General features: G+C 49.3%; 1 protein-coding gene across 1 annotated transcript; it reads left to right on the top strand.

Annotated features, from left to right (window-relative positions):
- Positions 1-3,074: 3,074 nt before the first annotated feature.
- On the top strand, positions 3,075-12,193 carry ATP5MC2 (ATP synthase membrane subunit c locus 2). Its single transcript, XM_038752946.1, has 5 exons — positions 3,075-3,124; positions 5,694-5,752; positions 6,388-6,462; positions 9,501-9,700; positions 11,967-12,193. The coding sequence occupies exons 2-5, from the start codon at positions 5,714-5,716 to the stop codon at positions 12,079-12,081; spliced, it is 429 nt and encodes a 142-aa protein (XP_038608874.1). The 5' UTR covers positions 3,075-3,124; positions 5,694-5,713; the 3' UTR covers positions 12,082-12,193.
- The last annotated feature ends 633 nt before the right edge of the window (positions 12,194-12,826 follow it).

Here is a 12,826-nt window from a genome sequence, read left to right as displayed (position 1 = left end):
ATGGCACTTGTTAGGCGCTTACTAGGTGCCGGGCACTGTACTAAGCTGGCGTTTGTTAAGCGCTCACTATGTGCCGGGCACTGTACTAAGCACGTCGAGCTCTGTTGTAATCATCATAATCATAGTGATGGCATTTGTTAAGCACCTACTATGTGCCGGGCACTGTACTAAGCGCGTCGAGCTCTATTATAATCATGGCATTTGTTAAGCTCTTACTAGGTGCCAGGCACTGTACTAAGCTGGCATTTGTCAAGTGCTCACTATGTGCCAGGCACTGTACTAAGCACATCGAGCTCTGTTGTAATCATCATAATCATAGTGATGGCATTTGTTAAGTGCCTACTATGTGCTGGGCACTGTACTAAGCGCGTCCAGCTCTGTTATAATCATGGCACTTGTTAAGCGCTTACTAGGTGCCAGGCACTGTACTAAGCTGGCATTTGTTAAGCGCTCACTGTGTGCCGGGCACTGTACTAAGCACGTCGAGCTCTGTTGTGATCATCATAATCATAGTGATGGCATTTGTTAAGCACCTACTATGTGCCGGGCACTGTACTAAGCGCGTCGAGCTCTATTATAATCATGGCATTTGTTAAGCTCTTACTAGGTGCCAGGCACTGTACTAAGCTGGCATTTGTCAAGTGCTCACTATGTGCCAGGCACTGTACTAAGCACAGTGAGCTCTGTTATAATCCTCATAATCATAGTGATGGCATTTGTTAAGCACCTACTACGTGCTGGGCACTGTACTAAGCGCGTCCAGCTCTGTTATAATCATGGCACTTGTTAAGCGCTTACTAGGTGCCAGGCACTGAACTAAGCTGGCATTTGTTAAGCGCTCACTGTGTGCCGGGCACTGTACTAAGCACGTCGAGCTCTGTTGTGATCATCATAATCATAGTGATGGCATTTGTTAAGCGCCTACTATGTGCCGGGCACTGTACTAAGCGCTTCGAGCTCTGTTGTAATCATCATAATCATAGTGATGGCATTTGTTAAGTGCCTACTATGTGCCAGGCACTGTACTAAGCGCATAGAGCTCTGTTGTAATCATCATAATCATAGTGATGGCATTTGTTAAGCGCTTACTATGTTCCAGACACTGTACTAAGCTGGCATTTAAGTGCTTCCTATATGCCAGGCACTGTACTAAGCACATCGAGCTCTATTGTAATCATCATAATCATAGTGATGGCATTTTTTTAAGAGCTTACTATGTGCCCGGCACTGTACTAAGCGCATCGAGCTCTGTTGTAATCATCATAATCATAATCATGGCATTTGTTAAGCACTTACTATGTGCCAGGCACTGTACTAAGTGCATTGAGCTCTGTTGTAATCATCATAATCATAGTGATGGCATTTGTTAAGCACTTACTATGTGCCAGGCACTGTACTAGGCGCGTCGAGCTCTGTTATAATCATGGCATTTGTTAAATGCTTACTATGTGCCAGGCACTGTACTAAGCGCATTGAGCTCTGTTATAATCATCATAATCATAGTGATGATATTTGTTAAGCACTTATTATGTGCTGGGCACCGTACTAAGCGCATCGAGCTCTGTTGTAATCATCATAATCATAGTGATGGCATTTGTTAATGATGATGATGGCATTTATTAAGCACTTACTATATGCCAAGCACTGTTCTAAGCGCTGGGGAGGTTACAAGGTGATCAAGTTGTCCCACGTGGGGCTCACAGTCATAATCCCCATTTTAATAATAATAATCATGTTGGTATTTGTTAAGCGCTATGTGCCAAGCACTGTTCTAAGCGCTGGGGTGGATACAAGGTGATCAGGTTGTCCCACGTGGGGCTCACAGTCTTCATTCCCATTTTACAGTTGAGGTAACTAAGGAACAGAGAAGTTAATAATAATGATAGCATTTATTAAGCGCTTACCGTGTGCAAAGCACCGTTCTAAGCGCTGGGGAGGTTACAAGGTGATCAGGCTGTCCCACGGGGGGGCTCCCAATCTACCTCCCCATTTTACAGATGAGGCAACTGAGGCCCAGAGAAGTGAAGTGACTTGCCCAAAGTCACACAGCTGTCAATTGGCGGAGCTGGGATTTGAACCCCTGACCTCTGACTCCAAAGCTTGTGCTCTTTCCACTGAGTCACGCTGTTTCTCTAGTTAAGTGGCTTAATAATAATAATGGCATTTATTAAGTGCTTACTATGTGCAAAACACTGTTCTAGGCGCTGGGGAGGTTACAAGGTGATCAGGTTGTCCCACGGTGGGGGGGGGGGGGCTCCCAGTCTTCATCCCCTTTTATCCCCTTAGAGATGCAGCTTGGCTCAGTGGAAAGAGCAAGGGCTTTGGAGTCAGAGGTCATGGGTTCGAATCCCGGCTCCACCACATGTCTGCTGTGTGACCTTGGGCAAGTCACTTAACTTCTCCGAGCCTCAGTTATCTCATCTGTAATATGGGGACTAAGACTGTGAGCCCCACGTGGGACAACTTGATCACCTTGTATCCCCCCCCAGCGCTTAGAACAGTGCTCTGCACATAGTAAGCGCTTAACAAATGTCATTATTATTATTTTACAGATGAGGGAACTGAGGCCCAGAGAAGTGAAGTGACTTGTCCAAAGTCACACAGCTGGCAATTGGCAGAGCCGGGATTTCGAACCCCTGATCTCAGACTCCAAAGCCCGGGCTCTCCCCACTGAGCAACGCTGCTAAAGTGCGTACTATTATTATTTATATTAATGATATTTATCGATCTATAATTCTATTTATATTGATGCTATTGGTGCCTGTTTACTTGTTTTGATGCCTGTCTCCCCCCTTCTAGACTGTGAGCCTGTTGTGGGCAGGAATTGTCTCTGTTGCTGAATTGTACTTTCCAAGCGCTTAGTACAGTGCTCTGCACACAATAAGCGCTCAATAAATACGATTGATTGATTGATTGATTGATTGACGTGCTAGAATTATGATTATTCAAGCCCTCTGCAGGCAGGTGGCGCCACGCGCCGGAGGCCTCCTCCCTCGCCCAGCCCCCGTGCGGGCTGCTCTAGCGCGCCAAGGCGACTCGGTGACCGGAGCGGCGCATGCGCGGGGGGACCGTCTCTCCGTCTCTTCCCTCTGTCTCTCTGTCTCTGTCTCTGGCTTGGGATCAGGTAAGGCCCCGGGCTGGCGCGCGCCGGGGTTTGGCGGCCGCGCACATGCGCGTTGGCCTCCGTCGGCTCGCGAGCGCCCCCTTTCCCGCCCTGGCCGGGCGGGGCGTGACCCGAGCTGACCAGGCCGCGGCCTGTCACTTCCACCCGCGTGGGGCCCGCCGCCATCTTGGCCATCTTGGCTCCTGGGCTGTGGGCCTGAGGAGAGGGCAGACCCCTCCCTCAGAGCCGCCCCATGCCTCAGTTTACCCCCTCTTCCCAACCCTTTTGAGGTAGCGTGGCCCAGGGGAAAGAGCCCGCCCTTGGTCAGGGGTTCATTCATTCATTCAAGCCTATAGACTGAGCGCTTCCTGTGGGCAGAGCACTGCCCCAAGTGCTTGGGAAGGACAAGCTGGCAGCATCTAATAATAATAATTTTGGTATTTGTTTTGTTCTCTGTCTCCCCCTTCTCGACTGTGAGCCCGCTGTTGGGTAGGGACCGTCTCTATACGTTGCCAACTTGGACTTCCCAAGCGCTTAGTCCAGTGCTCTGCACACAGTAAGCGCTCAATAAGTACGATTGATTGATTGAGATGTGCGAAGCACCGTTCTAAGCGCTGGGGTAGATACAAGGTGATCAGGTGGTCCCAATCAATCAGTCGTATTTATTGAGCGCTTACTGTGTGCAGAGCACTGTACTAAGCACTTGGGATGTACAAATTGACAGCATCTAGAGACGGTCCCTACCCAACAGTGGGCTCCCAGTCTATAAGGCCCAGAGAAGTGAAATGACTTGCCCAAAGTCACACAGCTGACAATTGGTGGACCCGGGATTTGAACCCATGACCACTGACTCCAAAGCCCGGGCTCTATCCGCTGAGCCACCCTGCCTCTTTTCATTCATTCATTCATTCATTCAGTAGTATTTATTGAGCGCTTACTGTGTGCAGAGCACTGTACTAAGCGCTTGGGAGAGAAGCAGCGTGGCTCAGTGGAAAGAGCCCGGGCTTTGGAGTCAGGGGTCATGGGTTCAAATCCTGGCTCTGCCAACTGTCAGCTGGGTGACTTTGGGCAAGTCACTTAACTTCTCTGGGCCTCAGTTCCCTCATCTGTAAAATGGGGATTAAGACTGTGAGCCCCCCACCCCGTGGGACAACCTGATCTCCTTGTAACCTCCCCAGCGCTTAGAACAGGGCTTTGCACATAGTAAGTGCTTAACAAATACCATCGTTATTATTATTATTTTAGGCAACAAGACAAAACTTGTAGACAGGTGTCAAAATCGTCAGAACAGATAGAATTAAGGCTACAGGCCTTATATATTCATTATTATATTGATTATATTATATTATTATAATATAATAATTATTATTATAACAATATATTATATTGTTATATTCATTAACAAAATGAATAGTAAATATGTACAAGTAAAATAGAGTAATAAATCTGTACAAATATATACAAGTGCTGTGGGGAGGGGAAGGAGGTAGGGCTGGGGGGTCGGGAGGAGGAGGAGAGGAAAAGGGGGCTCAGTCTGGGAAGGCCTGCTGGAGGAGGTGAGCTCTCAGTAGGAATGAATAAAGGGAACAAAGGGAGACTCAGATGGGAATGGGAGAAGAGGAAAGGAGGGCTTAGTCAGGGAAGGCCTCTTGGAGGAGACAGGCCTTCAGTAAGGCTTTGAAGTGGGGGAGAGTCATTTTGGTGTCGGATTTGGGGAGGGAGCTTGCCCCAGGCCAGAGGCAGGCCGTGGAGGAGAGGGTGGTGGAGAGATGGAGAAGTTGGGTGGGGAAAGACAGGCCATTAGGATCATCCCGCCCGGAATGACACAGGCTGAGAGGGGAAGGTGTTGAAGATAATAATCATAATAATAGTAATTATTATGGCATTTATTAAGCGCTTACTATGTGCAAAGCACTGTTCTAAGCGCTGGGGAGGTTACAAGGTGATCAGGTTGTCCCACGGGGTGGGGGGGGGTCACAGTCTTTATCCCCATTTTACAGATGAGGTCACTGAGGCCTGGAGAAGTGAAGTGACTTTCCCAAAGTCACCCAGCTGACAAGCGGCGGAGCCGGGATTTGAACCCATGACCTCTGACTCCCAAGCCCGGGCTCTTTCCACTGAGCCCCGCTGCTTCTCTAAGATGACAAAGGTGATGGGCACCCTCCCGCCATCTCATTCATTCGTGGAGAAGCAGCGTGGGGCTCAGTGGAAAGAGCCCGGGCTTGGAAGTCCGAGGTCGTGGGTTCAAATCCCGGCTCCACCGCTTGTCAGCTGGGTGACTTGGGGCAAGTCACTTCACTTCCCTGGGCCTCAGTTCCCTCATCTGGAAAATGGGGATGAAGATCGTGAGCCCCACGTGGGACCACCTGATCACCTTGTATCCTCCCCAGCGCTAAGAACAGTGCTTTGCACATAATAAGCGCTTAACAAATACCAAAATTATTATTATTCAGTTGTATTTCTTAAGCGCTCACTGTGTGCAGGGCACTGTACTAAGCGCTTGGGAAGTACAAGTCACCCCTGCTGCCCACTCCTTCATCCTGGGTGGAGCGGGGGGACAACTAATCTGTTTCTGTCTCCCCCATCCCAGCTCTCCTCGTCCCCACGACAATGTACGCCTGCGCCAAGTTCGTCTCCACTCCCGCCCTGGTAAGTTTTCCTTCCCCACCCCGGGGGGAATCTGGGAAGGCCTCAGGGGGCAGGTGGTTGGGTTTGGAACCAACTAAAAGAAGCAGCGTGGCTCAGTGGAAAGAGCCCGGGCTTTGGAGTCAGAGGTCATGGGTTCAAATCCCGGCTCCACCACTGGTCAGCTGGGTGACTTTGGCCAAGTCACTTCTCCGGGCCTCAGTTCCCTCATCTGGAAAACGGGGATTAATGTGAGTCCCCCCGTGGGACAACCTGATCACCTTGTAACCTCCCCCAGCGCTTAGAACAGTGCTTTGCCCATAGTAAGCTTTGGAGTCAGAGGTCATGGGTTCAAATCCCGGCTCCGCCGCTTGTCAGCTGGGTGACTTTGGGCAAGTCACTTCTCCGGGCCTCAGTTCCCTCATCTGGAAAATGGGGATTAATGTGAGCCCCCCCGTGGGACAACCTGATCACCTTGTAACCTCCCCAGCGCTTAGAACAGTGCTCGGCACATAGTAAGCGCTTAAGAAATGCCATTATTATTATTATTATTATTATTATTATTATTATTTGGGGCTGGGCCCTGGGGAGGGGGTTCGGCTGCTCTCCGGAGCAGCCCCCCGGGAAAATGGGGACCCTTCCATCCATCGTCCTTCCAGGTGAAGAGCAGCTCCAGGATGCTGAGCCGGCCTGCAGCCGGGATGCTGAGCAGACCCGAAGCCCGGACAGATGAGGTACCTGGTCCTCCCGGGGCCTGGGGGTGGGGTGGGGGGCCCTTCCCCTTTGGGGACTGCCAAGTGAATAATAATAATAATTATGATGGCATTTATTAAGCATTTACTATGTGCAAAGCGCTGGGGAAGTCACAATAATAATAATAATAATGATGATGGCATTTATTAAGCGCTTACTATGTGCAAAGCACTGTTCTAAGCTCTGGGGAGGTCACAATAATAATAATAATAATGATGATGGCATTTGTTAAGTGCTTACTATGTGCAAAGCACTGTTCTAAGCGCTGGGGAGGTCACAATAATAATGATAATAATGATGATGGCATTTCTTAAGCGCTTACTATGTGCAGAGCACTGTTCTAAGTGTTGGGGAGGTCACAATAATAATAATGATGGTGATGGCATTTATTAAGCGCTTACTATGCGCAAAGCACTTCTAAGCGCTGGGGAGGTCACAATAATAATGATGATGATGATGGCATTTACTAAGCGCTTACTATGTGCAAAGCACTGTTCTAAGCGCTGGGAAGGTCACAATGATAATAATAATGATGATGGCATTTATTAAGTGCTTACTATGTGCACAGCACTGTTTTAAGCACTGGGGAGGTCACAATAATAATAATAATAATAATAATGATGGCATTTATTAAGCGCTTACTATGTGCACAGCACTGTTCTAAGCGCGGGGAAGGTCACAATGATAATAATAATGATGATGGCATTTATTAAGCGCTTACTATGTGCACAGCACTGTTCTAAGCGCTGGGGAGGTCACAATAGTAATAATAATAATGATGATGATGGCATTTATTAAGCGCTTACTATGTGCGAAGCACTGTTCTAAGCGCTGGGGAGGTTACAAGGTGATCAGGTTGTCCCACGGGGGGCTCACATTCTTCATCCCCATTTGACAGATGAGGTCACTGAGGCACAGAGAAGTGAAGTGGTTTGCCCAAAGTCACACAGCTGACAGTTGGCGGAGCCGGGATTTGAACCCATAATAATAATAATAATAATGATAGCATTTATTAAGCGCTTACTGTGTGCAGAGCACTGTTCTAAGCGCTGGGGAGGTTACAAGGTGATCAGGTTGTCCCACGGGGGGCTCACAGTCTTCACCCCCATTTGACAGATGAGGTCACCGAGGCACAGCGAAAGTTAAGTGATTTGCCCCAAGTCAAATCCCAGAGCCAGGATTTGAACCCATGACCTCTGACTCCAAAGCCCGGGCTCTTTCCACTGAGCCACGCGGCTTCTCCTAAGTGAAGACGTGGCTGAGGAGACCAAGGGGGGTGGCGGCCCTGAAATGGGGACCCCTCCATCCCGGTGACATCACAGCCCTTTTCGACCGTGAGCCCGCCGTTGGGTAGGGACCGTCTCTAGATGTTGCCAACTTGGACTTCCCAAGCGCTTAGTACAGTGCTCTGCACACAGTAAGCGCTCAATAAATACCATTGATTGATTGGGGGCGGTGGCCAACCCAAGACGCCCACCGGGCCTCCACTCTGGCCACAGGAAAGGAATTCAGGCTCTCAGAGCCCGCCGGGGGTCGTGAACCCCGCGCCCTGGCCCTCCTCCAAGCCCCCCTTAATAATAATAATCATAATAATGGCATTTATTAAGCGCTTACTATGTGCGAAGCACTGTTCTAAGCGCTGGGGAGGTTCCAAAGTGATCAGGTTGTCCTTTTCTCCCCCCACAGAGCCGCATCCCCTCCACTCCGGCCACAGGAAAGGAATTCAGGCTCTCAGAGCCCGCCGGGGGTCGTGAACCCCGCGCCCTGGCCCTCCTCCGAGCCCCCCTTAATAATAATAATTATAATAATGGCATTTATTAAGCGCTTACTATGTGCGAAGCACTGTTCTAAGCGCTGGGGAGGTTCCAAAGTGATGAGGTGTCCCTTTCCTCCCCCAACAGAGCCGCATCCCTTCCCACTCGGGCCACAGGAAAGGAATTCAGGCCTCTCAGAAGCCAGCCCGGGGGGTCGGTGAACCCCGCGCCCCTGGCCCTCCTCCGAGCCCCCCCTTAATAATATATAATTATAATAATGGCATTTTATTAAGCGCTTACTATGTTGCGAAGCACTGGTTCTAAGCGCTGGGGATGGTTCCAAAGTGATGAGGTTGTCCCTTTCTCCCTACCCCCCACAGAGCCGCATCCCCTCCACTCCCGGCCAACCAGGAAAGGAATTCAGGCTCTCAGAGGCCCGCCGGGGGTCGTGAACCCCGCGCCCTGGCCCTCCTCCAAGCCCCCCCTTAATAATAATAATTATAATAATGGGCATTTATTAAGACACTTTACTATGTGCGATAGCAACTGTTCTAAGCGCTCTGGGGAGGTTCCAAAGTGATGAGGGTTGTCCCTTTCTCCCCACACAGAGCCGCATCCCCTCCACTTCCGGCCACAGGAAAGGAATTCAGGCTCTCAGAGGCACCGCCGGGGGGTCGTGAACCCCGCATCCTGGCCGCCTCCTCCAAGCGCCCCCCTTAATGATAGTAATTATAATAATGGCATTTTTATTAAGCGCTTACTATGTGCGAAGCACTGTTCTAAGCCCTGGGGAGGTTCCAAAGTGATCAGGTTGTCCCCTTCTCCCCCCACAGAGCCCGCATCCCCTCCACTCCGGACCCAAGGAAAAGGAATTCAGGCTCTCAGAGGCCCGCCGGGGTCGTGAACCCCGCGCCCTGGCCCTCCTCAAGCCCCCCCTTAATAATAATAATTATAATAATGGCATTTATTAAGCGCTTACTATGTGCGAAGCACTGTTCTAAGCCCTGGGGAGGTTCCAAAGTGATCAGGTTGTCCCCTTCTCCCCCCACAGAGCCGCATCCCCTCCACTCCGGCCACAGGAAAGGAATTCAGGCTCTCAGAGCCCGCCGGGGGTCGTGAACCCCCCGCCCAGGCCCTCCTCCAACCCCCCTTAATGATAATAATTATAATAATGGCATTTATTAAGCGCTTACTATGTGCGAAGCACTGTTCTAAGCGCTGGGGAGGTTCCAGAGTGATCAGGTTGTCCCTTTCTCCCCCCACAGAGCCGCATCCCCTCAGCCTCGGGCCCCCGGAGCCCGCTCCTCCTGGTCGTCCCCGACCGAGGCCTCCAGACCAGCGCCGTCGCCCGCGACATCGACACGGCGGCCAAATTCATCGGGGCCGGGGCCGCCACCGTCGGGGTAGCCGGCTCCGGGGCCGGCATCGGGACCGTCTTTGGGAGCCTCATCATCGGCTATGCAAGGTGAGGCGTGAGGGAGTGGGAGCGGTCCCTGTGGCCCCTGTATAGATGTATATATGTTTGTACAGATTTATTACTCTATTTATTTATTTATTTTACTTGTCCATATCTATTCTATTTATTTTATTTTGTTAGTATGTTTGGTTCTGTTCTCTGTCTCCCCCTTTTAGCCTGTGAGCCCGCTGTGGGGTAGGGACCGTCTCTAGATGTTGCCAACTTGGACTTCCCAAACGCTTAGGTGAGGCACGAGGGGGTGGGAGTGGGAGCGGTCCCTGTAGTCCCTGTATAGATGTATATATGTTTGTACGTATTTATTACTCTATTTATTTATTTTACTTGTCCATATCTATTCTATTTATTTGATTTTGTTAGTATGTTTGGTTTTGTTCTCCATCTCCCTCTTTTAGCCTGTGAGCCCACTGTGGGGTAGGGACCGTCTCTAGATGTTGCCAGCTTGGACTTCCCAAACGCTTAGGTGAGGCACGAGGGGGTGGGAGTGGGAGCGGTCCCTGTAGTCCCTGTATAGATGTATATATGTTTGTAACATATTTATTATGTATTTATTTTACTTGTCCATATCTATTATTATTTGAATTTTGTTAGTATGTGTGGTTTACGTCTCCGTCGCCCCCTTTTGCCGTGAGCCCGCTGTGGGGTAGGGACCGTCTTCTTAAGATGTTGCCAAACTTGGACTTTCCCAAGCGCTTAGGTGAGGCGCGAGGGGGTGGGAGGGGTCCTGTGGTCCCTGTTTATTACGATATATGTATGTACAGATTTATTACTCCATTTATTTTACTTGTACATATCTATTCTATTTATTTTATTTTGTTAGTATGTTTGGTTTTGTCATCTGTCTCCCCCTTTTAGCCTGTGAGCCCGCTGTGGGGTAGGGACCGCCTCTAGATGTTGCCAGCTTGGACTTCCCAAGCGCTTAGTCCAGTGCTCTGCGCACAGTAAGCGCTCAATAAATACGATTGATTGATTGATTGATTGACTGTCTCTAGATGTTGCCAACTTGGACTTCCCAAGCGCTTAGTCCAGTGCTCTGCACACAGTAAGCGCTCAATAAATACGATTGATTGATTGATTGATTGACTGTCTCGAGATGTTGCCAACTTGGACTTCCCAAGCGCTTAGTCCAGTGCTCTGCGCACAGTAAGCGCTCAATAAATACGATTGATTGATTGATTGTCTCTAGATGTTGCCAACTTGGACTTCCCAAGTGCTTAGTCCAGTGCTCTGCGCACAGTAAGCGCTCAATAAATACGATTGATTGATTGACTGTCTCGAGATGTTGCCAACTTGGACTTCCCAAGCACTTAGTCCAGTGCTCTGCGCACAGTAAGCGCTCAATAAATACGATTGATTGATTGACTGTCTCTAGATGTTGCCAACTTGGACTTCCCAAGCGCTTAGTCCAGTGCTCTGCGCACAGTAAGCGCTCAATAAATACAATTGATTGATTGATTGATTGACTGTCTCTAGATGTTGCCAACTTGGACTTCCCAAGCGCTTAGTCCAGTGCTCTGTGCACAGTAAGCGCTCAATAAATACGATTGATTGATTGATTGACTGACTGTCTCGATATGTTGCCAACTTAGACTTCCCAAGCGCTTAGTCCAGTGCTCTGCGCACAGTAAGCGCTCAATAAATACGATTGATTGATTGATTGATTGACTGTCTTTAGATCATCATCATCATCATCATCATCAATCGTATTTATTGAGCGCTTACTATGTGCAGAGCACTGTACTAAGCGCTTGGGAAGTACAAATCGGCAACATATAGAGACAGTCCCTACCCAACAGTGGGCTCACAGTCTAAAAGGGGGAGACAGAGAACAAAACCAAACATACTAACAAAATAAAATAAATAGAATAGATATGTACAAATAAAATAAATAAATAAATAAATAGAGTAATAAATCTGTACAAACATATATCCGTATATACAGGTGCTGTGGGGAAGGGAAGGAGGTAAGATGGGGGGGATGGAGAGGGGGACGAGGGGGAGAGGAAGGAGGGGGCTCAGTCTGGGAAGGCCTCCTGGAGGAGGTGAGCTCTCATCATCATCATCAATCTAGATGTTGCAAACTTGGACTTCCCAAGCGCTTAGTCCAGTGCTTTGTGCACAGTAAGCGCTCAATAAATACGATTGAACGATTGATTGAAATGCGATTGAATGAGTGAATGCTGGGGCTGCTGGGGGCTGGGTGGGCAGTGAACTGGACCCCCAAACTTTTCCCTCTGTCTCTCCCGTTCCCGCCCAGGAACCCTTCCCTGAAGCAGCAGCTGTTCTCCTACGCCATCTTGGGCTTCGCCCTGTCCGAGGCCATGGGCCTCTTCTGCCTCATGGTAGCCTTCCTTATCCTCTTCGCCATGTGAAGAAGTCCGTCCGTCCGTCCGTCCGTCCGTCCTCCGCCCCGAGCGGCCCCGCGAGAGCCACCGGTTCGAGATTCAGCCGCGGGAAGTCCAATAAATACCGCACTGATAACGACGCCTCGGCCTCGTCCTGGCCGCGGGGTCCCCGGGGGGGCCAGCGGGGTGGAGGGGGGTGGCCCGCGCCAAAACAACCTTCTAGGGACCCAGCAAACTGGAGCTATCAATAATTATAATAATGATGGCATGTATTAAGCGCTTACTATGTGCAAAGCAGTGTTCTAAGCACTGGGGAGGTTACAATCAATCAATAGTAATAATAATGTTGGCATGTATTAAGCACTTACTATGTGCAAAGCACTGTTCTAAGCGCTGGGGAGGTTACAATCAATCAGTCAATCAATAATAATAATAAAGTTGGCATGTATTAAGCGCTTACTATGTGCAAAGTGCCATTCTAAGCGCTGGGGAGGTTACAATCAATCAGTCAATCAATAATAATAATAATGTTGGCATTTGTTAAGCGCTTCCTATGTGCAAAGCACCGTTCTAAGCGCTGGGGAGGTTACAATCAATCAGTCAATCAATAATAATAATAATGTTGGCACTTATTAAGCGCTTACTATGTGCAAAGCACTGTTCTAGGCGCTCGGGGGGATACAAAGTGATCAGGTTGTCCCACGTGGGGCTCCCAGTCTTAACCCCCATTTTACAGGTGAGGTAACTGAGGCTCAGAGAAGTGAAGTGACTT

Source organism: Tachyglossus aculeatus, chromosome 10, assembly GCF_015852505.1.
Source record: "Tachyglossus aculeatus isolate mTacAcu1 chromosome 10, mTacAcu1.pri, whole genome shotgun sequence".
Classification (NCBI taxonomy): Eukaryota; Metazoa; Chordata; class Mammalia; order Monotremata; family Tachyglossidae; genus Tachyglossus; species Tachyglossus aculeatus.
The sequence above is the reverse complement of the archived record's forward strand: the minus strand, read 5'-3'. Positions and strand labels throughout refer to the sequence as shown.

What these genes read in the sequence shown, in the direction of transcription:
- ATP5MC2 (XM_038752946.1), top strand. Translation starts at nt 5,714, where the DNA reads ATGTACGCCTGCGCCAAGTTCGTCTCCACTCCCGCCCTG. An exon ending in TCGTCTCCACTCCCGCCCTG is followed by an intron (nt 5,753 to 6,387) that starts GTAAGTTTTCCT and finishes TCGTCCTTCCAG; the next exon opens with GTGAAGAGCAGCTCCAGGAT. An exon ending in CTCATCATCGGCTATGCAAG is followed by an intron (nt 9,701 to 11,966) that starts GTGAGGCGTGAG and finishes GTTCCCGCCCAG; the next exon opens with GAACCCTTCCCTGAAGCAGC.